The sequence below is a fragment of the Eleutherodactylus coqui genome, chromosome 1, assembly GCF_035609145.1.
Source record: "Eleutherodactylus coqui strain aEleCoq1 chromosome 1, aEleCoq1.hap1, whole genome shotgun sequence".
Classification (NCBI taxonomy): Eukaryota; Metazoa; Chordata; class Amphibia; order Anura; family Eleutherodactylidae; genus Eleutherodactylus; species Eleutherodactylus coqui.
In genome coordinates, this window is record NC_089837.1 from 312,094,514 (window position 1) to 312,120,361 (window position 25,848).

Genomic DNA, 25,848 nt, shown 5'->3' on the forward strand with positions numbered 1-25,848 from the left:
CTTTTAATATATACACCGTAGGTAAGTGGCAAACCTTTTTTTAAATAAAGGGAATGGGAATATGTACGAACAATTAACCTTAGTATCTTTTAATACATTAATTCCAACCCAAAAATAGAGGCAAGTACAAAAGCCACAGAGTGTCACGTATAAGGCATAGAAATAACTAATGTAAATACCAACTTTTACCACTTTACTGGAGAACAGCGATAAGTAATGAACTTCAGATTATGAACTTTAAATATGTTTCAACGTTATGGAAAGAAACTAAATGACAAGTACTGATGTAACACTGTGAGGTTTTATTTACAGAATTCACATACAGAATTGTACCCAGCAGTCTCTTATTAAATAGCTACATAATTAGGAACACCAGCAAGCTTATCCACACATTTTCAATTATGGCTGGGATATTCCACTTTAATCATTTTATCTTTTTTTTACATGTTTCTTCTTGACTTGTGAGCTAAACCTTGTCAGTCTTCTTTTAATATAAGGTGCATGTTAAAAAAAAAAAACAGAAAAAAAACAAAAGAAAAAACACAATTATTTCACTAAGTGTCCAGTATTTGTCAATGGTAGATAGATTGTGGCACTGGTAATCTCTCCTGGTTGTGACCACCATTGTTGTGGTTAATGTATTCCTTTCGGCTAATTCAATTCACGGAGCCATAAACAGTGGAGACCATTTTGCTTTTATGCAAACAGCAGAAAGATTAAAACATAATGACATTTGCCCCAAAGCTTCTGCTCGTTTCCACAAGGTCCTCGCAGCCAACAAAAATTCAATTACGATGTTGAAAAACGTTACAGGACTTCTGCAATCAAATAAAAAACACACAGGTCAGAATTAATGCCATTCAAAATATAACCAAATGCAAAACTAATCTACCCGATTCTACAGAATAGGTGGATTTACATATTGCTGATCCAATAGATATGTACTACAGGATCCGAGGCCGATAGGGAGTTTCAGCTCCTCCGAGTCCCATAAGCTAAACCTATGGCCTTATAGTCGCTGATAGGCTGAATCCAGCGATTATACCCTCCTTCCCTGCAATTCCACGCTGTGAAGGTCCCCGCTGAATACATCTGGTGGTTTACTTGTGCGCATGCATAAAATGAGAGGACTACATAGCGCATGCTCAAGTAGTCTTGCCTGGTGCACTCAGGGGGAACTTTCACAGTTCATAGCATCACTGCAAACAGCCCATCAGCTCCTATAGTCCATAAGCTTAGTTTATGGGTTTCACAGGAGCTGAAAGGATCTCTTTAAACTCTGCTGCAAATGTGTATTGTGAATTACCATTAATTTTCACATTTTGCCCTATCATCTTGATTCTTCCTATAGAATGAGTGAGAATTTGACGGTTTTTATTGGCCTGTTGACATACTGAATATTGCAGTTGGTGTAGTTAACTAGATTGGCCACCAGGGAGCAATAAACAAAAATGTAACTTTTTTTTTTTTTTTACATACGACCTATTGCAGTTACCATATGTTCATAATTACCATTACATTTTTTTTTAGGTATAGGAACAAAAATGACAAAAACTGCTACATCACTCTCACTGACTTCAAAGGGAGATAGATTGCATGGGGATTTTGTAGTGGAAATACACATGAAATCTGGATTATCTGAACAGTCTGTAATGCCCCTTCTAATGATATTTGTTGGCTCTAGTCTAGTAATAAGTATGATCAGCAGAGAAGGGAAAAAAGAAGAGGCATAAAAAAAAAGGTTCCTATTGGCTAAATGTATTGCTATTACGCTATTCAATCAATAGTGTAAAGTTTCTATGGAAGTCCATGCCATACTTCTGAATACATTTTTTATCCTTTGAGAAAAACAACGAAAACGTAGACGTTAGACACGAGGTCATAAACATGGTGGAAAAAGGGCCCAATGAGGCAAAGTAGAGCACATTTTACAGAATAAAAGGGTCAGCAGTAGAGATGAGCGAGTATACTGGCTAAGGCACTTTACTCGAGCGAGTAGTGCCTTAGCCGAGTATCTCCCCGCTCGTCTCTAAAGATTCGGGGGCCGGCGCGGGTGACAGGTGAGTTGCGGCGGTGAGCAGGAGGGAGAGAGAGGTCTCCCCTCTGTTCCTCCTCGCTCTCCCCGCCCCCCGAATCTTTAGAGACGAGCGGAGAGATACTCGGCTAAGGCACTACTCGCTCGAGTAAAGTGCCTTAGCCAGTATACTCGCTCATCTCTAGCCAGCAGGGATTTGCTAATAGACAGAACATGCATTAGGTTTAGTTTCATTACTTGCATACACTAACATTCACATTCTTGTAACTGTTGGGTATTAGACACTAGAACTCCACAATCTCTGGCAAACACACACGCAGCGTATACCATTACCTTACCTGTTATCTGAGGGGCCTGAACAGTCGACTTTTTTATGAAAGTATCTTTGCCTGCAAAAGCAATAATGGGCTCGGCAGGAGGAATCACTTTATCACCATTAGAACTGCTAATTTCGGATAATGTTATCACCTCTTCAAACGCAGGGGATGAATCTTTAGAGGAGAATCCATTTTCCTGTTTGGAGGGTTGTACTCCATTCACTACGTGTCCAGGTACCCTAAATAGAAAATACTGAATAGATTTGTCTGCAGCGTATGGTTGTACTTCTACATTTTAGCTATTTTGTCACCACAAAAGTCTCTACACTGCCGTATTTTCATACAACAGATGACATATGTTGGTTAACTTAACACTGTACACGTACCGAGAATTAAAGCACCAGTTACTACTGACACGATGGATTGGACAGTACTAGAGCAAAATTACATTCTTGAGTCAATCACCATCATGTGTTTTTTCAATTCTAGAAGTCAATGACAAGCCAAGACTAAGCTCAGATGGTGTTTTTTTGAGATTTTTTTGTTATAGAAATGCCATTGATATTTTGGGCCAGGCTTATTAAAACTGTATAAAAGAAACACACTATTGCTCACAGCCACCAATCATAGCACAGCCTTTATTCTAACAAGAGCAGCTGAAGAAATCAACATTAAGCTGCTATTGCTTACTACAGGCAACAAAGACAAGGGATATCATTTGTGTTTTGGAAAAATTTGCAATACTGTATTAGGCTGGGTTCACACGGGGCGGATTCCCATCGGAAATCTCGCGGTTTGGCCGCAGCAAAAAACGTGAAATTTCCGCCGGGAGAACCGCCGCCGTGGAAAAACCCGCAGTGGCTTTGAAGCGACCCGGACGCTCGCTCTTCCGCTGCGGCCGGCGCTCCCATAGAGGAGAGAGCGGCCGCAGCGGAAAGAAAAAATAAATAGACATGCTGCATACATGAAAGCCGCGGCTGCGGTTCCAGCCTGACTTACCGCAGCAGATTGGCCGTCCCGTGTGGACGAGATTTCTGAGAAATCTCGTCCACATGGCTGGCTAATCCTGGGATCAGCGGCCGCAGACGGATTTGCCGCGGCGAAATTCCGTGGCAAATCCATCCTGTGTGAACCCAGCCTTAATGTTCAGCTGGGTTAATGTTCCTCTAAATAGTAAAATGCTCTGTTACAGGGATTAGCTGGGGACTTTTTGCCTTTAAAAACTGGTATAAAACTGCAGCAGAAACACAATAGATAATATATTCAGCTTTCCTGCTCTCCCGCCGCCATCATTCCTGACGTCCCGTGCCTTGCTCTTTATTTCCAGGTGCAGAGAGGATACACCCAGACTGAAGAACAGCAGGAGACCAGGCACCAGCAGGGTAGGGGAGTAGATGTTTTTTTAATATTCCGACTACAAGCTGAGACGGTTTTTAAAAAAAAAAGCGCCAAGTAAAAGTTTTCCAGGACTTATCTGTTGATAACTTATCCTCAGGATAGGTCATGAAGCTCGGCAGACACGCTTGGAGCGATCAACCAGATTTATGTTGAGGATAGGTCATTAATGGTTAAGTACCGGGAAAACCCCTTTAAATCCTTCTGCATTTTTCTGCATTGACTTTAAAAAGGCAAAATTCTGAAATAAATGCATTTAAAACATGACTGCAGAACACGGGAAACTTGCTTTTTTTCCCTTTGTGTTTGTAGTATAACTTATTTGTACTGTGAACATTGCCTTAAGATAGTGGAGGATCAACTAGAACATTAAAAACCTGTTTACACAGCTCCATAAAGCACTGCTCTGTACTTTTAGGAGATGCAATGCCTGGTACTGCAGCTTAGCACAATACACTTGAGTAGGATGAACCTCATAGGGGCTCAGCACCCCTTCAAACAGATGATCAGTGACCGTGCTGACAGTCGGAACCCCACTAGTCTGAGGCCAGGCATATCGGCAGTTTCCAAATGCGGAACCAGCATGTAAATTTGCTTTTCCGCTCACATACGCGGATACGAATTGCGTATTTTGCGAGTGGGAAAAAAATTAAAAATAAATAGCATTCTCTGTTTTGGCAAGGCTCGCAGCCAGAATCTGCTGCAGACCTCCCGCATTCGGAATCCGGTCAACCCGGCCTAATATTGATTGCCTTTACAGGGTGAGGCCAAAGTCCGGACAAACTGATTAAACTGTTACAATAATGAGAAAATTGACTTACAATGTGTGAAAACACCAATTATGAAAGAGGCTGAATTTTTTAATGTAGATGTTTTCTGTGGCCATTTTGAATTCAGTTCAGTTTTTTGTTTTTTTTTAAATGGAAAGGGGGTCATGTGATTTATCAATGTTGGCTAGAAGTTACTAAAATATTCAGGTAGTCTCAGTTTTGCCATATCTTTACTTGTTTAGGAGTTAAGCAAGGACAAAGGTGGTAAATTGTGTCCGACATCCAGGGCCTTTTTTCATTTGTGGATCACTAAATTCCCATCTGTGCTCAATGCGAACAGGGAGTTCCCCCATGCTACTTTCAACTGTATGGTGCAGCTGTACGCAGATGAGTAGATATGCAATTCCCTGGTCACTGGATTAGAGGTCCGGTAGAATGGGCACTAAGGTCGCTGGACTTCATGCCTTTGGACTTCTCTCTGGGGCCATTTAAAGTCTTTTGGGTATACAAAAAAAAAAAAAAAACTACGGTAATACGGTTGACCTGAAATTATGAATCCTACAGTGCTAGTAAGAAACTATCACCTGCAGTTCTTCAGTGTGTTTACGAAGACTGGCTTAAACATTTAACCAGGTGCATCCCTCCCAATAAATTTCACACATTGGAAGTCAATTTTCTCGTTATTATACCAGGCAGATAGATGTGTCCATACTTTTGCCTCACCCTGTATTAAAGGATATGCAATTAATTTTAAAGAACTTACAAATTCCCTTAAAATCTACATGTCCAATATCGTGTAGGTCTGCCTCATGCAGTTAAAACCCGCTCAGACTTATCTAGGCTTGAATGGTTTTGCAGATGCTCTGGCCCATTTGTCAAGCCATCATAACTAACTAATTTTAAAAAAAAATTTATATATATATTTATTAATTATACACACAATTTTTTTTTCTGACCTTTGTGAAAGTCACACAGATCATTCCAGTTGCCCATTTTTCTTCTTTCGAACATATCAACATCATGAGCTGACTAATATATCCCACCTCCTGACAGGTTCCATTGTAATAAGCAAATCAATGTTATTCATTTTAGTGATTTGAAAGGTTATGGCTGATCACTGTATAGGGCAAGTAATCAGACTATGATTATACTTCCTTTGTCAAAAAATTCAGGCATCTGAAGTTGTCGTTTTGCTGCAAAACTGGGCATGCAGTTACATCTCAGGCAGATATGCAAATTAGAGTTGTGGTGTGATTAGATGAACGGTCTTGCCACCTGAGGCCCTTAAAGTGGCCCCACCCTTAGCCTATAAAAAGGCTTCCAGAGGCTATTTGTGTGCAGTGACCTCTTTTCTGCTTGTGTAGATCTTGTTGACCACTAGATGCCTCTACGACGCAATCAAAGAGATTTCGACAAGTTCAGAGTTTGAAAGGGGGTGCATTATTGAGACATGAGAAGCTGGATGGTTGTATCAACGATTTGCCCATCACCTGGGCCATTGTGACCAGACTGTTAGGTGGTGTTGGGAACAGTTGATGTGTGAGGGTACGCACAGAAAGCGACTGGGCTTAGGACAACCTCGACAGACCGCCAGTAGAGAGTGATTATCCTGATCACTCTACTAGTAGCCTGATTATCTAACAAGCATGAACAGTTCCAACTGTTTCGTTGTCCACCATCCAGAGACAGGTGGCACCATTGTTACACCCCTGTGTCTGTCGGAACCATTTCCAGCTTGGCTGAAGGACATTTGGTCTCATGGTGCCAATTATGTGTACTGCCCTTAACACCCATCGTCGCTTCAATTGGACTGCTACGGAGCGGAAGAGGGTTTGCTTTAGCAACTAATCCAGGTATAGTTTAAGCACTGATTACTGTCTTCCTGGCCAAAGTCCTAGGTGTGAGAGCCTAAAGCCTGCTTTTACTGTGGAACGGCACACTGCTCCTACTGCTGGTGTAATGGTCTGGGGGGCCATCACATATGAGTCAGTCCCCGCTAGTAATAGTATGAAGGACAATGACAGCTCAGCGATATGTTCAGGACATCCTGCAGCCACATGTGTTGTCTCTCAAGGCGGCTTCCAAGAAGCATTGTCCAGTAGAATGGGTGTTAAGAGGGTTTAAAGAAACATGAATGTACTGAGTGAAATGGTGAATTTCCACATGTCTGATCTCTTCCCTTTTCCCCACATCTGTCAGGAAGAGAGTCTGGAAACCCCCATACACATTAGATTGTCGGGTGACTCCTGACAAATTTGACTGCCATTTATCTAGTGTTTATGGTCAGTGTAAGGCTACAAGAATGAGGATTCAGTTAGTCATTATTCCTAAACAAGTGGACAAATTATGTTTGCACTTACCCCTGAGGCAAATCAGGTGCTGCCATTTTGTCCTGTATCCTTACCACAGTCTTCTCTGGAAGCTCAATTTTCATGATTACTTCTGAGGATTCTGCTTCATCTGCAAAAGTAATAGGACATTTTGGTTAATCTTGATTTAAAAAGTTGAAAGAAAACATTCAATTTAATTAATCTCAATGGGCTTTTTATTAATTACCTTTGCTGGGAGAAGATTCTTGTTTGGTCTCCTTTCCATTCATTGCTTGTTTATCTTCCTTTTTCTGTAAAAAGCCACAGGTTCACATTTGAAAACTCAAGAGGGGTATTCCCAACATAGACTTATTACCTATCCATAGAATAGATGATAAACGTCTGATCAGTGGTGGTTCTCCCCTATACTCTTCTTTGTGGGCTCACTGCACCCCACAGTGATGTGGAGATTGAATCGAGCGGAGATTGAGCATGCATGGCGCCACTACATTTATCTTCAATGTGGCTGCCAATAATAGTCGAACACTTGTACTCATCCATTTTCAACAGCCCCATTAAAATGAATGTAGCTGCACTGCATCACTCAACTGCCACTCCACTCAATCCCCACATCACTGTAGGGGGTGCAGTGAGCCCACAGTGAGGAGAGGCGGACACTGGAATTGTTTTCGGGATGAGTGATGGTCTTGGCGGTGAACCCCCCCACCAATCAAAGTTTTATTATTCCATGTATAGGTGATAGAAATCAATCCTAGGAATACCCCTTTAACATACAGTAAAAACATTTTTCTCCAACAATACATCTTCATATATTTGTCCTAACCAAGCATGTACTTACTGGAGCGTCAGATTTCCGTGTCCTTTTCATTATCTCCTCAAGGCGCTGAATTAAAATAAAAGCCAAGAGTGAAAATTTTGAACCTGAAAAGCACTTTTATGAAAGGAGTAAAAAGTTGAGCTTTAGGCTGCATCCGCACGGGCTACAAAATCTCGCTACAATGTGTAGCCCATGGTTTCCAATAGGTTGTTTCACAAGAGCGATGTTTTGTAGCAAGATTTTGTAGCCTGTGCGGATGCAGGCTTACAGTAGTGTACAGAATCTAACCCATAATTACACATCTTTAGAGCCTTCATTGCAGAGACAGCATAGAACACCACAGTATGCCAGAGGCCCCATGGATCTCATTATAGTCAACGAGGTCTAATGAGCATAGTTAGTGTTAGGTGAAGCGGGCACTTCTGTCCTTATGTTTAGCTTCTATAGCAGAGCTGAACAACAAAAGAAACGTGTGCAGGTGTGTACATATCCATGGTCTAAGCAGGGTCCCCCTTCCTTTATGTAAATGAAGGAAGCCCCCAGATTAAAAGAATCCTCTAGATGTGCATGTTCAGACAATGACCTTTTATCATAGAACGGTTGGGTCACAGCACTGACATGAGAAAAGACCTCAGAAAAATCTGCTGTTTGTGGAAAGTTTCTGTTACCACCTTCCCGATAAACAAAATAGTAAATTCTGTAAGCCAACATCATTGATCAGTACCTTCTTTCGCTCCAGACGCTCCTGCTCTTCTCTCTGGAAGTGCTGTTCTCTCTCCAGTCTCTGCTTTTCAGCTTCTTCACGAACTTTGGCTTCTGCTTCTTCTTTCTGTAAAGTTAAAGGTTTCAAAATAGGTAAATCCCCTCGAAGAACATTCTATAAAACCACCTCAAGACTCCGTAAAAAGAGCCAATGTAATGATCAGGCAAAGAGCTGCTTTGTACTGACGGCATGGTGAAGTTTCTGGATTGTTTTGATAGAATTGTGAACTCCAGAAATTAATGATTTCATTAGTGGGTATGATCATTTGCACAGGTCTGGAGTGCACAGGTGAAGTAAGGGGGGTTCAGCTTTCCTGCTGTATTCGGGGGGCAGGAAAGGGGAATCTCTATGGCCAAATGGCTCAGTCTCAGGAGGAAACCGAACAGTGTCAAAGAGCCTCATTGACCATAACGGAATCACTTCGGTGCTCAGCTTTTAGATGGAAGAAAAAGCGTTGCATGAAGCACTTTCTTCTGGTACTTTGAGCCGGATCTGCAACGGAACCTCCAATCGAAGTTTGCAATGCAGATGTAAAACCACTCTGTTACGTTAAACATACAGGTGCTTATTCACAGTGCATTTTGCTGTAGTGATTGACTGCATGCCCAAAAACTGCAGTCTTTTTAGATGCAGTAATTAAGCAAGTTTTTTTTATTGCATTTCTATATAACTGCTATCATTTCGACAGCAAAACACATAAAATGAATAAGGTAATACAAGTCACAGATTGTTAAGAAGAGGGTCCAGAGCAGCATATAAAAAAAGGTAGAGATTACAGCTACTTAGCTGTATCTACTAGATTCCAGCATTTTAAGAATTTCCATTTTGTGCTCAGAAAACCCCTTTAGCCCCTTAACGCTCCAGGACGTACAACTGCATCCTGCAGCTTCGGAGTGTATATGGAGGGTGATTGTGGCATACAACTCCAATTAGCCGCGCCACTCATCAGAGCTGTTAACCCTTTAAATGCCGCAGTCGATTCTGACAGTGGCATTTAAATGCCCTGACCAATGTTCGGGCTTCTTGTATGGCCCTCTGCGATGAGGTTGCAGTTTACCGTGCAGTTGTCATGGCAGCTGGGGGCCTTCTAAAGGCCCCAGCGCTGCCATTGCATTGTGCCTATCCATATAGCTCTGGGGCATGGCTTGGTAAGATTGCCTGCAGATCGTGTTATAATGTAATGCTATGGCATTATATCATACTGCAAGAGTGAGCAAAGCAGCGAAAGTTTAAAAAAGTTTTACTAATAAATGAAAAAAAAAAAAAGTTGAAAAAAAAAAACACGCTTTTGCCATATTTATAATAAAAGAATTTAAATAATAAAACAAAAATACATATTTGGTATCGCTGCGTCCATAAAAGTCTGATCCAGCAAAGTAACACATTATTTACCGCGCACAGTGAACGTCACCTACTTTTCAAGAAAATCGATCAAGAAGTCGTATCTACTCCAAAGTGGTACCAACAGAAACTATAGGATGGCCTGCAAAAAAAATGAGCCCTCGCGCAACTATGTGGACAGAAAAATAAAAAAGCTGTGGCTGTCAGAGATGGTGACAGAAAATACATTTATTAAATATCTTTGAAAAAAAAAAAAAGTAGTACAGCAAAAAATAACAAAAAAACCTCTATATGAATTTGCTGCCGCAGTAATTGTACTGACTTATAGAATAAAGTTATCATGTCATTTTTGTTGCAGGGTATATGCCGTAGAAATAAGATGCATTTAGGGATGGCGGAATTTCATTTTTTTCCCATTTCACTCCAAGTTTTTCAGTACATTATATGGTACTCGTTCCGCAAAAAACAAGCTGAGATAGCTAGGGCCGCGTCCTTAAAGGGTTAACAGTGTATAAAGGATTGACATTCCCAACCTCAGTATATCATTTAAAATTAAGCAGAATTAGTTTCTATATAGCTTTGTTGTACATAATGAAAAATAAACCGAAATGTTAAAAAAACAGCATCATTAAAAGATAATAATAAAGTTAGAAAGTATCTGGTCAATTGAATACAGATAAAATCATTCTAGTAAAGAAGCACCAGCTAATATTTTGGTACACCGATGATAAAATGAATAGTCTGCACACACTGAAAACAATAGGGGGCAGCATAGCTCCATCCCTGTTGCAATTCTGCTTTTGCACAGTAAATCCATGCAAGAACTAGCACAGCATATGTATTGTGTGATCTGTTATGGATCTGTCATATGACCAGGGAACAGGACATCCGTGTCAATAACTCCTCTGCCCCTACAGGTCTTTAACTGTTTGGCATGAGATGATTTTATTAGCAATCTTAATTTATACAAGATTGGAGGCTGAACTGTTATCTCACTTGTTTCTGCAGTCTCTCCAGCTCCTCTCGCTCTACCCGGGCTTTTTCGTCGGCCGCCTTCCTCTGTTCTTCCTCTTCCTGTTGGCGTCTTTCCTCCTCAGCTATCCTTCTCTGCTCCTCCAGTCGCCTGGCCTCGGCTTCTCTCTGGACCCTTTCTTCAGCCTCTCGAAGTGCTCGCTCTTCTCTTTCTCGTCTACAGTCAGCAGAATTTTAGGGTTAATGAACATCTACAGTAAATGGTAATAAATCCCACCACTGAAGCTACACTAACACCAGGTGACTTATAGGTTCCCATAAGGAACAGAGGGTCTCAGTTTTGGGGTTTGTGGCTTGACCGCCATGGTCCAATAGTGTGGCCTTAGAGATACTGAAAGGCCATTGTGTATCAGGAAGAACATGAATGGTCTAAAAGACAACATTCCAAAAGCAGTTATGCACATAACACCAAATAATTTGATGCAAGCATGGACACATCAGGGTGGGTTTTCAAAGTAATGGCATAGTGCTGATTTTTTTTTTTAAATAAAGGGATTTAAAAAAAAAAAAAAAAAGCACTTTCTATCACTATGGGCAGCACTGAGAGGGGCACATTGGGGGTAGTGGCAGGGCAGTGAGAAAGTGCAGAGACAAATTGTGGCTAGAAGTTTTCATGATTGTGTGGGCCCATAGACCAAAGAAAGACAAAAATGGTTGACACTAATCAGATGAGATGTCACCTGTGATAACTAGAGGTAACTGTATTGTTATCACTATCACTGTGTAGAGCCGGTATATGGTTATTTGTTGACTCCACCCCCTACCCCCCCTGCAGGAACAGGAATGTTAATCCCGGCTGATAGGAAAAGTACAGCATGAGATCAAAGTGTTATTCAGACGTCCGTATATTAGCCGGGTTTTCACGGCCGCCCGATATACGCTGTCCCTCTCTGCAGGGGGGAGGAGGTGGGCTGGGAGCAGTGCACTGAGCTCCTGCCGCTCGCCACTGTTTGCAATGGGAGGGGGCGGGAGCTCAGTGCACTGCTCCCATCCCGCCTCCTCCTCCCCTGCAGAGAGGACAGAGTACATCGGTTGGGCATGAAAAACACGCTGATATACGGACGTCTGAATAAGCCCTAAAGCCTAGGACCTTAAAGCGTTAAAAGTGTAAAAAGACCATTGCAATAGTGTGGTATAAATGACTGCGTTATCACGAAAATTTAAAATTGATTTCAAGAAAATGAAACCTTTAAAAAGGCATGACGGAGTGGCAGACCACAAAAAAAAAAAAAAAAGTCCAAAGCTAGGTCATAACTGGCAAGGCTTTATTTTCATAAGAATAATAAATCTTTATTTGTATAGCGCCAACTTATTCCGCAGAGCTTAGTTTTATACGGTTTCTGAAATCAAAAATTAACTGGGTTTCAAAAACAAACCAGTAGGATAGTTAGCCGGCTAGATGAAAATATTTTTTCCCCATCAAGCATGTAAGAAACAACTTGTTTATAAAAGAAAAAAAAAAGCATTGGAAAGCTCAGTTAGAGTTAGTCAGGGAGGCATTAACAGCTACAGCATGGTAAAAAAATTCTATGGAGCGATGAGAGCACGTTCAACTTAGAGAGCATTCACACAGAGGTATTGTACACGCTGTGCGACTGCGCTCAGATGTTCCATGACAGCTGCTGAAAACAGCACTGACGGAATCCCCAAACTGAAACAAAAGGAAGCATTCACTTCTGTTGTGAATCAGACACCTCTTTGTGTCCGTTTTACAAGGTTTCTGTTAGTTTCCGCTTTATTTGAGTATAAAATAACCGTTGACAGCACTATTCTGTATTCTAACCAAACGAAAATGAACAGAACCCTTGTAAAGAGGTGTCCGATTCACAATAGCATGTTCTTTTGACACCATCATAAGTCTCTCCTGTATGTGTTTCTTGCAGTATTCCAGTGCTTGTAGAGAGATCCACTCAAACTCAAGGAGTACAAAGTCAATAGCTTGTTTGGTGTAAATGGAGAATCTAAGGTGTACTAATTAAACTTAGTTGTAGCCTCGGACTGACTGTAGATGGCATCAAATTTGTGATACATTTACAGCAAATTCTGCATGTCAAGTCTTGGGAAATTCCCCCTATACATTGCTAAAGAATGCACTGAATTCGACTTGGAATTCTCTGCCACATTTGGCTAGAGTTCTGAAAAACCCATCCACTTGTATTATACTGTAGGCAGATTTGTGGGGCCGAATCCCCACGACCAATAGGTGGCAATTCCACAACATCTGAACATAGGCTTGATCTTAGTACATTCATGTTTCTTAAGGGCGTAGTGGTAGCAATAACTGAATTTCCGTACCACATACTATGTTCTCCTATACACTTTCTCAAAAATAAATCAAATCCCTCCCCTAGAAGGATTGTCGGAATCAAAAGAAACTTTCTATGTGTGATTGTAACGTTGATATAAGTAAGAGATCACAATATCAACACGTGGCTGCAGGATGTCGTGAACATATCACCGAGCTGTCATTGTCCCTCGTACCACGACACGCCGTCTTCAGTGTCTAAACTAAAGCTGCATTCATAGCTGAAGACAACCTGATTCCACTCTGTAGCAGTCCAGTTAAGTCGTGGGTGTCAAAGGCAGTACACATAATGTGTGTCGATGAGACCAAATATCATTCAGCCAAGCGCCTAGACATTGTTCGACACACACAGGGGACTAACAATGGTGCCACCTGTCTTTGGATGGCAACAAAAACAGTTGGAGCCGCTTGTGCGACTATCAGCTGATATGCTCTACTGGTAGTCTGTCGAGGGGGTTGAAATGGCCAAATAGTTCAAGAGGGGTTCTTTCCCTGCACAAATATGCAGGAATAAGAGTATGATGAGTTTTATTTTTGTGCAACGGAAGTGTGCACGCCAAATACGTGCATGTGACCGGACCCATTGAAATCAATGGGTTCTATTTTCTGGTTATTGAGATTGACAATTTTTAGTGCGCAAATATGTGCATGTGAATCCGGCCTTTCCATCTGGTCACAGCAGCCCAGGTGCCGGCAAATTCATCGATACGACCCTTCAGCTTCTTGCATTGCAATAATGAGGCCCACTCAAACTCTTAACTGGCCGAAATCTCTTAAAATTACATCGTAGAGGCGTCTAGCAGTCAACAAGCTCTACACAAGCAGAAAGTGGTCCCCTACACACAAGGAGCCTCAGAGCCTTTTTATAGGCCAAGGGGGGAACCACTTTTAGTGCCTCCGGTGGCAAGACAATTCATCTAATCACACAACTCTACATTTGTATATCTGCCTGAGATGTAACTGCATGCAGAATTTTGCATCAAAATGGCAACTTCTTGTGCTGCTTGATTGTTTTTTGACAAAGAATGTATACTGCAGTTTCTATACTAGTCATATGAAGCAAAAAATATGTACAGAGGTGTGAATATGAAGGAATCAATAGCGAATAGGCCTTGCAATAAGAGGTGGAAGCGGATCCTTGCAGTGGCTTTTTCAATACAAAAACAGACATTTTTTGCCTGAATATCGCAAACCACAGCTCCATATACTTGTATGTGAGAATGTGGTGAGTGGCAACCCCCCCAAAGCTATTTATATATTCCACCTTTGTTGTTCTTCTCTTTCCCTCCTCTCCTGTTCCTCTTTCTCTCTCTGCTCCCGGGCCTGCCGCCTCTTCTCCGTCAGTAGCCGAGCAGCTTCCTCTTTATCAGTTGTGCCAGCCATCGGCTTGCTTGGCGAGGGAGCTGGGGAGGCAGTGCTGACTGCAGTAGCACTAGGCATGAGTGCTTGTGCAGGAGTAGTGACATTCCAAACTATAGCTGAAGAGTCTGGAATACAAGAAAAGAACAGTTTCAAATTGCTGCAGAATACTTTGGCGCTACAGAAATAAAGATTAAATACTATATAAGCATTAAAAATAGTAGTCTAAAATGCATGTATATAAAGGCCCCTCTTACACATCTCGCTTTTTCTCAATGGGGCTCGTTTCTAACCCCACGATTTTCAAGCGGTCTGCTCTACTTTTGGTGATGAGCTGCACTAAAACGTACAGATCACAATGATAGGGTGCGTTAAAAATGCTGTCAAATGCAGTATAATGCGTTTAAAAAATGCCGTGGTTTAGAACGCGGCACTTTGGTAACGTATGTGTGAGAGCGGCCTAAGCATGCAAGTTGCAAACTCTCATTCGACAGCTCACAGACACCAGTTTGTGTGCTGTCTAATATTCCCAGCCCCACACACTGCCTATGAAAACAGATGAGAATAGCCCATTCAGTAACTTTTTCATATGGACCATTTGCCCGTGTGGAAGAAAAAAAAAAAAAAAAAACACTTCACCATAAATAGCAGAATGGGTTTGTCCCCACTTATGCTAACCTCTATATGGGGGAGTGGGAAAGGCAAACCATCTTTCTGGTGGGTGACTTTTGGGTGGGCCCGGTCCTCTGGAAAATATTTCTAGATGGCATCATATTTATATGGTGGGGAAGTGAGGCTTAAAAAGTTTTTGGAAAAGATTAATAACGACTTCTCTTTGAAATGTACTCCTACAGTATAAACTTTCTTGATATTACTAAATATGTTGGTATGGAAATTGAAGACAATTCTAGATAAGTTTTGCTTTTTATTCCCCCAAGATCTATCTAAAGGAAGATAGCTTTGCCATCAATAGCTTTATATCCCTCTCCAGCTGTCATTTCCCTCTTTGGGTGCTTAAAGGGGTTGTCCCGCGAAAGCAAGTGGGGTTATACACTTCTGTATGGCCATATTAATGCACTTTGTAATATACATTGTGCATTAAATATGAGCCAAACAGAAGTTATTCACTTACCTGTTCCGTTGCTAGCGTCCTCGTCTCCATGGTGCCGTCTAATTTTCAGCGTCTAATCGCCCAATTAGACGCGCTTGCGCAGTCCGGTCTTCTTTTCTGAATGGGGCCGCTCGTGCCGGAGAGCGGCTCCTCGTAGCTCCGCCCCGTCAAGTGCCGATTCCAGCCAATCAGGAGGCTGGAATCGGCAATGGACCGCACAGAAGACCTGCGGTCCACCGAGGGAGAAGATCCCGGCGGCCATCTTCTCAAGGTAAGTAAGAAGTCACCGGAGCGCGGGGATTCAGGTAAGCACTGTCCGTTTTTTTTTTTTTAACCCCTGCATCGGGTTTGTCTCGTGCCGAACGGGGGGGGCTGTTGAAAAAAAACAAAAAACCCGTTTCGGCTCGGGACAACCCCTTTAATATCTTCAACCTCTTATTGCTCCAGAGGTTCAGGGTTTGCCCAGAGGGGGATCGGGGGCAATCCTACACCATACAATGCGGGTGCTGTCTGTTTCTTACAGCTGACAACTGGCCGCAACAGCTCCGATTAGCAGTGCTGCTGATCAGAGCCGTTAACCCTTTAGATGTCAAGATCGATGTTTGAGGACTCTGCACTGCCCCTCACGATAAGATTGCAGATTGCAGCAGTTGCCATGGCAGCCAGGGCGTGGCTAGATGGATTGCCTGTCTGATCGCGGTCTAATGTAATACTACGGCATTACATCATACTGCAGGAGCAATGAAACCATCGCTCTTGTCCCCTATGCAGACTAAAAGAATCAAAAAAATGTTAAGAATTAGTTTAACATTTTTTTTCTAAATGATTAAAAAAAAAGGAAAAAAATGTAATAAAAATATTTGTTTTTTTACATCAATAAACCCTTTTGCCATATTTCTAGTAAAAGAAATCTAAATTATAAAACCTCCAAACATATTTTCTATTGCTGCGACCATAAAAATCTGATCTAGTAAAGCATTTGTTATCCTGATAGGTGAACGGTCACCAGAAAAGACAATGCCAGAATTGCGCTTTTTTGGTCACCCCGTCTCCAAGAAAAAAATTAATAAAAATCGATCAAAAAGCTGTATGTATTGCAAAATAGTACCAATGGAAACTACATGATTTCTGGAAATAAAAAAAAGCTCTTGCACAATTATGTCGACGGAAAAGACGTTATGGCTGTCATAAGGAAAAAAAAAACTATATAAACTTTGTATCTTAGTAAGTGAACTGATCTACAGAATGAGGTTATGTCATTTTTATTGCATTTTTATACCCAAAGATGGCGGAATTTGGGATTTTTCAGTACATTAAATAGTACCATTGAAAAAAACAAGCCGCCAGACATCTACATCGATTGATGAATAAAAGGGTTTTGATTTTTTTTGTGATTATTCCCAGCAAGAGAAACCAAATAATCCTGTAGATATGATACTTTTTTACTGCCTAACAAAAATACATGATGTTATAGCGAGCTTGTGAACCTCTCAGGATTCTTCGTCAGGCATAATGAAATAGATCCGAAGAGGCATGCATATATACACACACACTTTCTTAAAGGGATGGGGGGGGGGGGGGGAACAAAAAAAAAATGGGGAAAAAATGACTGCGTCCTTAAGGGGTCAAGGGTCAATTTATTCAAGCTCGCCAGATGCGCTCAGACAAAGAAAAATATAAGAGAAAAGCACCAAGATTACAGGAAAACTTTTTATAGCCAAAGCCACATTCTGTAATTGTATAGAAGAAAAGATAAAGGGGAAATACCAAGGGGGATGTTACTGCAGAACAAGAAAATCAAAGAAAAGAAACAGCTAGAGGATAAATTCAGGATTTCAATAATAACTCAGTCTAATGAACAGAAGTGCTGGACTTTTCTGAAGCAAGATAAGTCTATTGGGGCATTCTTGCTGGATAAGGCTAGTTTGGTGTATAGAAAAGCAGCATCTACAGCAAAGGTAATTATGTGCAAAGATAATAATGGGATTTAAGGCCCATTGAGATAAGACAAATGCCAGTCAAACGATGCCTGGCACTCATCCCTATGTGTTCTCGATCCCATGCGTTTGCACAGGAGCTAGTTGTTGATTTTTTTCCCCTTTCCTTTTTTCTTTTTATATGGTTTTGGTGCTTAAAAAAATTGTGGTTTTGTAATTTATATTGAATTTGCATGATTATATATCCTTCAGTTATTAAATCTACTGAGGATGATAAGCTATTATATTACCGCCTTAAGGTTGTCGCTTTTAGATTATGTTCCAATGAATTTGCGTTTTTCTCTTCTTTGCCTGTTGCGGGCTTCCGTAGTTGCAATCTGGTTGCTATGGTGAGTGAAAGTATGTGCCCCTGTAGTGAGAGGCGATGGTCCGTGATTATTAATTCCTGTGTATGCGCCGTTGATTTCTTTAGACACTGAGTGACATATAGATATCGCGAGATCTTGTTTGGTTTCTCGTGTGCATTTCTTGGACGCCACTATGATCAGCATTGCAGATCACCATTGATCACCAGATCAGCATTGATGGAACACCCTACACTGCCTGCATCTGTACTTTACCTTTTATGGTATGTGATTGTTTTGCACACCTGATTGTTATAGTGTTTTAATTATTGTGGGTGGTACTTTGGATTCTGATTTGTGGGTTGTATGTTATGGCCAATATTTAATGAGATGCTGTATATGTGACTGGTAGCTTGATAAAGGCCCACCATGGGCCGAAACGTAGCCTACCATTTTAAGAACACTATGGAGAAACAAACGTTGTGAATTTTATATCTGCTCCTGTCTATGCTGCCACTTGCATTGACTTCTTCTGGATTACATTGGGTTGGTTGGCTCTGGCCTGTCAGTGGCTTCCAACTTTTTCACCTCACCTTGAGGGGGAGGTTTATTCCGAGTGCTGCTGTATACTCTCTTTTCTGCACAAGCAGAAATAGATTGTGATTTTCTGCTTGCGGAGAAGAAATCGCAGCATGCTGCAATTTTGTGCGGACTATGCATGTCCGGCTTCCATCGGAGTTGATGGAAACTGTCTGTCCTGCGAGCCATGTCATTGCCATAGCGGCGGCTCAGCGGACTCTGCACTGCGCAGGCTGGCACATCAGTAGTACAGAGAAGACAAAACGGGACAGGTACGCGGGGGTCACAAGCTAGGTACCAGGACGAACTCCGTTGCGGGATTCAGCATGCGGGCCCATCCCGTCTGTAGACAGGTAGTTAAAGTGTAAACAGCAGCTGTTCAGTACTGAACGGCCGCTGTGTTAAGTGAATAGAGATGGGCGGGGGAGAGCGAGGAGTGAAATCTTCTCTAGCCACCCCCTGGCCCCCTGCTGGCAGCTCTGTGAGCGAGCCGGCGATACTCGCTCCTGTGCAATAGCACAGGAGCGAGTACACACAGGGATGAGTGTCGGGCATAGTTGGCCCTACATTTCTCCAATGTAAATGGGCCTTTACTCTTTGTAGAAATTGGGATATTTGCCAAAAATGATGCATTACAGATTGTAATGCAGCAAATGGGATTGATGATTTAAACAGGACACAATACATTAAAAAAGCAATAAAATCACACTACTAAAGGTGTCACTTACATATTGAAATGGCCCTGCCAAAAGTTGTATGTGGAACGCACTCAACGTGCTTTTAAAGTAAGAGTAGGAGAGCAAAAAAATGAAAAACATGAAGGACATTGGAAAGTGATTCCATCGTTCACTGTAGATAAAGTACATTAAAGTATGTGGGCAGGCACACTGCGAAGATGTCACATGCAGCATACACGTGGATTTTTAATTTGGACAAATCAGCCCCCGAAGGGATTAAATTGGGAGATCAATTTACTTACTATCAAATATTCGTAAGCCAAAACAAAAAAAGTGTTTAAAGTTATAAAGAATGTTATATCTAGGTTTTATTTAAATTATTTTTTATACCATTACCATGTTTGTATATATTGTGGTATTTTTTATATTTTGTACTTCTAAAAGGAATAGATGTATGATGGATGGCTAAATTTGTATCTGCCTTGCTATGAATGTTGTGCAATATATTAACCCCCCAGCAGTTTTGAAGAAGTTCTGTCCGTTCTGCGGGGGGAAAAAAAAATTACAGTTTTGGACGAACACAGCTTGTTCTATTTTACACGGCTTTAGCTCCAATTCTATAAGTGCCATCAACATGCTTTTGGTGTCTGTATGTCGGTAGTCTATATAACTAGAGCTACAGCTGTTACATGTGGAGTCAGAAATACTGAATTTACTCATTTTATTTTTAGTCAGTCAGTATGCAGGGACCATAAGCGGCAGAGACGATTTGTGATTCTTTGGCATATTTCCCTGTCACAGGCGAGGGGGACATTAATTTTTTTTCTGGTGGTAACCCCCACCACCAACCCCATCAATCAGAGAGCATATTTGCTCTCCCATTGTGATATATGTTTTTTTTTCCCAGAAAAGGAGTGAAATAAGGACTTGCCCAGCTAAATCATTCCTCTACACCATTTAACCCTGCAGACCCTGCAGTCATTGCTGACAATGGCATCTTAACATGTTTTCCCCTTACACAAGGCTTTAAAACATTTAAGGAGTGAAAAGAATAAAAAAAGCCTAAACACAGTAAGTATTGCCACGTCCATAACTCATACTATGAAATATTACATGTATCAAAAATTTCTGTAAAATTAAAAAATAAAATAAATCCAAAATAGCACTTTTCGAATCATCTTGATTTCCCTAGACAGGAATTAAACTGGTACCAATAAAATATACGAGTTGTCCCAACAAAACAAAAACAGGCCTGATACAACTGAAAAATAAAACTGCTCTGGTCCTGCAATGTGGCGCCACACAAAGTATTTTTGTAAAAGAAAATATTTTTATACTGGGCCAAAGTGGTAAAACATAATAAAAAAACATCTATAAAATTGGTATAGTTATAATCCTAATGACTCGTAGAATAAAAGGCAACATAACATTTATACCACACTGAACGAGAGTACGCTACCAGACGGAAGGTTTCTCAGTATTTTGTACCCGCTCTCAAAGCTCGCAAGTCATTAGCGCTGGTTATCTGCTACACTACCCCTGTTATTACCTTACTTCTGGAAGACCCAAGTAGCAACACTCTACAATGTAATCAATGTATATGATCTGAGTATTGATGTTACTGGAGCCGCCTGAGGCACATGAATCTATTCTGCCTCACAGGTCTGATTTAGGTGTGTACCAACTAATGCACCAAATATACAGCTGTCTGAATGGGCCCAAAAAGTTCTAGCTGTGCCATACAAACCTCTGTTTTGTGCTGTGCTAGAAGAGGCACTTTCTGGCACTTCATGTGCCTTTGTCGTTTCCTCTAGCTGAGGCGCAGGGGATGGCTGTCTCTCTTTGTCCAACCTGTGTTCAGCTTTCTTCTCTTTCACTTTGCCAGGGGTCTTCTCTTCCTTCGGTTTATCTACCTTGGCTTTTGACTTCGGTGTCACCTGAGCAGCTTTTGAGGAAGGCTGTTTTGGGGTTAGTGGTGTTGATGGACTTGGGAAGGGTGAAACTGGACGCTTAGTAGAGGTAGATGGTGAGGACGGGCGATTGTTAAACTTCAAGCTGCTGAGAAGGACAGACACCATTACAATAAAGGCCAAGTTTACAATAGTGTGTACATTCTCTTCAGCTGTAAACCAACCTTTTGTCAGGTGTGGGCGACGCACGGCTCTTAGTCGCTGGAAGGGACTGGCGTTTCTTCAGGATACGTTCCCTAGTTAGGGCACTTCTTTCACGCTCATTTTCTCTGTCTTTCTCCTTCTTTTCTTTTTTCTTCTAAGGATTACACAATTAAATATCCCTCAATTAATAAGCTTGAAACATAAAAGGGCAAAGGATTTGTGGGCATCATAAGAGAGGATATAGGACTTCATAAAATTTAAATCTATATCTCTGTCTATATACTTTTAACTCGAATGAAGTCTCCAACATGAAGATGCTACTTACTGGGGATGAATCGCTCCTCTTCCTGGGTGTTATGTCGGGACTACCGACTGCTGTCTTGCGGCGCTCGGAGCAGCGGTGCTTGTGATTATTACAGGGTGTCAGAGGACTTGCAGAGGCAGAGCGGGGACATACAAGGGAACCTGATAAAGATAAAGGTATACAAATAAGAACACACAGAAAGAGGATTTAAAGGGGTTATACCAGGATCACAAGTTATTCCAGATCCACAGGATAGGGGATAAATTGCTGATTGGTGGGGTCTCAGAGTTCAGACCCCCACTGGTCAGCAATTTATCCCGTATCCTGTGGACAGGGGACAACTTGTAATCCTGATACAACTGCTTTAACACGGTATAGCCCCAGAAACACACCACTCAAAACCTTACTCAAGTCTCTGCTGTTACCAGGGAGCGTTGCTGCACTGCGGCTCCGTGCTAGAAAGGACAAGGTTGGTGTCATGAGACGGTCAACAATACTGCTCTCCCATGGACTCAGCTGCAAGCTCCTGTCTGCCAAGATATAAGCAAGTCAACACTATACATAAATGGAAGAAATGGCAACAGAGATATGTACTAAAAGATAAATGCTGTAGGTTATCAATATTATCTGAGAAAAAAATGTTTCCATTATAAAACTTCTACAAAAATCTCAGGATTTTTGTTTTAAATGAAGAAATATGAATTATTAATTTTGTGTTTTAAATATAGCAGGGTTTGGAAAAAAAACTATGCAAATATTTAAAAAAAAGGTCTCATGTATAAAACTTAGTTTCGTTGAAGTGCCAACTACAGTGATATGATAACACATTTTTCCTTCCCTCCCCCCCCCCCCCCCCCCACTTGTTGCACTCTGAAGGTCTCCTCTACGTATTAGTCACTTCTTCCCAGCAGTGCAGCTCCCTGTTGGATGCTTGTCATGCACCATTTTGGGGCTGAGATTTCTTTCTTTCAGGTTCACATTTAGCCCATGATGAGACTATACCCTTTTTGCCTGCTGGGGGGGGGGTAGGTTCTCATTACCTTTTATTCACCTAAATAAGCTACATATACAATTGAGTGGACGAGCTGTGAGCTCCTCTATTATAACTGTGTAATCGTCATCAGCAACTGTGCATGCAACCGCATTACACACACTGTGGAACTTACTTTAAATTGAGAACATATATACCCAAGTGAAATGGAGCTGGTCAGAACTGACTATTTGGAGGAAAAAGAGTCTGAGTGTTTCAGGTAAAGAAATAACTGAACAAGGTATTGCTAGCTCACATATACACTGGGGGCATAGCTACATAATGAATGAATTTAAAAAAAAAATGGATTGGAATTAAGGCCCATTTACACGGAGCGATGATCACTCAAACGACAGAGTGACAGCTTTGAGCTATCATTTTGCATAGACTATTAAGTAGCTACTTAATAGCAATTTAGTGTGCAAATGAAGCCTTTAGCTGAAAGCAGTAAATAGCCCCAGTGCTCTTATCTGCATTCAAATCCTTTGTTCTCAGACAGGAAAAAATAATGCTATCAGCCCTCCCCATGGAGAACTCTTGATAAGGCTGAAGGCCGATTTTTAGTTTGGCCTGAATTTAACGATCAGCTAGCAGTGCATGAAAAGTGCACGATCGCCGTGCGTTTAGACACAATGATGATCGCTCAACCGTTCGCTTATTAGCGATTATCACTGTGTAAATGGGTCTTTAGGCATGATTTTTTTAATTTTTTTTTTAATGAAAAATATTTGAATCTATAAAGTATTGGGGCAGCCATAATGGAGAACAGATATATTGTCTGTATAGACGGTACAGCTGGATGTGCACATTTTACGGCTCCTGAAATAGTAACAATTTATAAGGCTGAAAAAAAGACGCACGTTCACTCAGTTCAGCGAAAACAAATAGACGTTGACCACAAAAGAAACTCCACAGATTATTACAATCTCTAGAAACTGGTGAAGTACAGGCTCCTTTCTTAGAGGCCAGCGAGTGACAGGGAAGATGCATAAAGAGCCTTATCTTTACATTTAGTATTGCTATCCTGCAGTATCTAGTTCTCCAGCACCACCTTCTAATGATAATGCTCATTCTGCCCAAGTCTAAACAGCAAAGCTGGCAATTAAGCAACAGAAAACAAACTTCAAACTGACAACTGATCTACTGGTCAGAGTAATTATATATATTCTTGAAATATTTTGTGGATATTAACAAAAACATAAATTAAAAAATACAAATTTTTTTAATGGACATAAGAAAACCCCGATTTAAACCCTACGCAAGTTTCTTATGATAAAATAGGTTATGTGAAATAAAACAACTCGTTTCCAAAACTCTGAATGTGTCTGAATAGTTTTAGGAGCAAATCTACCAGTCTCTTGGGATTTGCACTCCTTTGGCATGACACACTGGTCATAGTGAAAAGGTGACATAGGCTTGAAGTGTATTTTATAAAAGGTATCAGCAGCTTCAGATCAGTGGTAAGCATGTTTACAGAAGAAAGGACACGCCAGCAACTTCACTGTTCCACAATGATCAAACTTCCTCCTCTGCTATCCGCCCTGGAAATATCTGGGATGCCAAATCTGTAACTTGCTACATTCCAAAGAAACAGAAAGCAATCCGGAGTCTCACGAGTCTTTTAGCAGCAGTTTATACAGTCTTTTTCATTTGTATACGTGAACAGGCCATTAAGACTTAAAAAAAATATATGTCTGCCCAGCCTAAAGCAGAGGTTGTCCTGCAGTAGTATCTCCAACTTCTTTGTGATCTTCCAGTAAGAAACCTCTAATTCAAACCGCACTGTAAATTCCAGGGTATGCTGATGTCTAAGATGTCAGAATTATGCAAGGTCTGCTTTTCCGCAACACAGATGAGGATGAGCCGACACTGGATAGAATTAGAAAACTTCCACAACACTTACTTCTGTTTGGCGAGTTCCACAAGGTAGCAGAGGATTTAGATAATCGCTTGTTGATTATTGAGTCTACATGCCTGGGAAGGTTTACTGCAGACACTGAGCATCTATTTACAGCTAAAAGTTAAGAGAAACAAGAAGAACACAGCACAGCACAATAAGTATCTGATTAGTACATAAACTTTATCCTACTGTACATGCAATAGCAATTTAGCCCCAGAATGGACATGAACATCACAACAGGAAAGGAGCAGCCTGAAGACATTACATAGCGGACAAGCAAATGACCAGCCACGTAAAAGCGCTAAAAACAGCCTCCCTTATTAACATGCACCTACAGCTCAGCTAAAAGCGAAAAGCTTAATTTAGTGACACAGCTCTGGCACCGATTATCTGCAGGAGTAACAAAATCCAACATGTCCAATAGTTTTGTTTTCATTTCCTAACTTCAGACTTGTCTGATGAGAACATACGACGACCCATGTAGACATTAGATTCTTGTTGGACCCTATCAAAATGATGGGATGAACGAAAATCTAATGTCCATGCGAGAGATATATTTACAACGACCTTGTATAAAAGTATCAGTAAGGCTCTTTTCCCACAGTGATTTTTGCTCCATGCAGCTTTCTATGCAGAAAACCATATATCAACGGATTTCTTGAAGGAACCATAGCGTTTAGTTCATGAGATGGAGACCTCTTTGGTCTCTATTTCACTAGATTTTAGTCCCTGTCAGTCTTTTAGCCGGATCGAAAAGCATCATCCATGGCAAAAATCATAGTGTAAAAAGAGCCTAACAGATGCATTACTGCTGTTATTTACCCCCTTTATGTCCTGGAGAGTTCTGATGCAAAGCTCCGGCCCATGACCATCGTTGCTGGCGAATCTCTGCCCAGGTCTTCTTCTTGTTACGGTTGACTGCTGCCTCATATTTCTCCTAAGAATTGACCATATAAAATAGTTAAAAATGCACACAAAAGTTGGGAGTCCTTTTCACAAAAAGTATTGAAGTTACCATTTCCAAGGACTACTTCTGGAACATGTGGAAGAAAAACCAAACTCTTGTTAATCTGAACTTTCACCTTAAAAAGCATTCCATAGTATTAAGTAGTAGTACATAAAATAGAAGTTTGCTTGGGAAATAAATTGCTTTAGTAGCATAAGATAACTGCTGAGCTGGTCTCCAGTCTAAGAATACAAAATAAGCACTGGTAGTCTATTACAGTACTTGAAAAGTTGTTCTGTGTTCCTTATGGCATGCATAATGCTCCTTTTACTAGAAGCACAGCGGCTTTTGCTAGGTCATCTTAAGAACTTTTAAGACTAGATTTAGCTTAAATAAATAATTATAAAAATTGCTGTGAATGTATGAATCAAACACTTATTCT

The 25,848-nt window shown here is 41.0% G+C and overlaps 1 protein-coding gene across 6 annotated transcripts in view; it reads right to left on the reverse strand.

Moving 5' to 3' along the window:
- Positions 1-282: 282 nt before the first annotated feature.
- Positions 283-25,848, reverse strand: part of MAP7D1 (MAP7 domain containing 1) — an 84,302-nt gene continuing 58,736 nt past the window's right edge. Inside the window, exons 5-18 of one of the 6 annotated variants that reach the window (XM_066574972.1) lie at positions 25,283-25,397; positions 24,464-24,574; positions 21,956-22,060; positions 21,552-21,691; positions 21,247-21,380; positions 20,860-21,170; positions 14,370-14,592; positions 10,765-10,957; positions 8,389-8,493; positions 7,686-7,730; positions 7,074-7,137; positions 6,878-6,977; positions 2,374-2,591; positions 283-818 (exon numbers count right to left, since the gene is read on the reverse strand). In XM_066574972.1, the coding sequence (XP_066431069.1) occupies positions 808-818; positions 2,374-2,591; positions 6,878-6,977; positions 7,074-7,137; positions 7,686-7,730; positions 8,389-8,493; positions 10,765-10,957; positions 14,370-14,592; positions 20,860-21,170; positions 21,247-21,380; positions 21,552-21,691; positions 21,956-22,060; positions 24,464-24,574; positions 25,283-25,397 (1,875 nt within the window). In that variant the 3' untranslated portion in view covers positions 283-807. Of the gene's footprint in view, positions 819-2,373; positions 2,592-6,877; positions 6,978-7,073; positions 7,138-7,685; positions 7,731-8,388; positions 8,494-10,764; positions 10,958-14,369; positions 14,593-20,859; positions 21,171-21,246; positions 21,381-21,551; positions 21,692-21,937; positions 22,061-24,463; positions 24,575-25,282; positions 25,398-25,848 lie in introns of all 6 variants that reach the window. The other 5 variants (XM_066574971.1, XM_066574970.1, XM_066574975.1 and 2 more) reach the window with 5 other exon arrangements.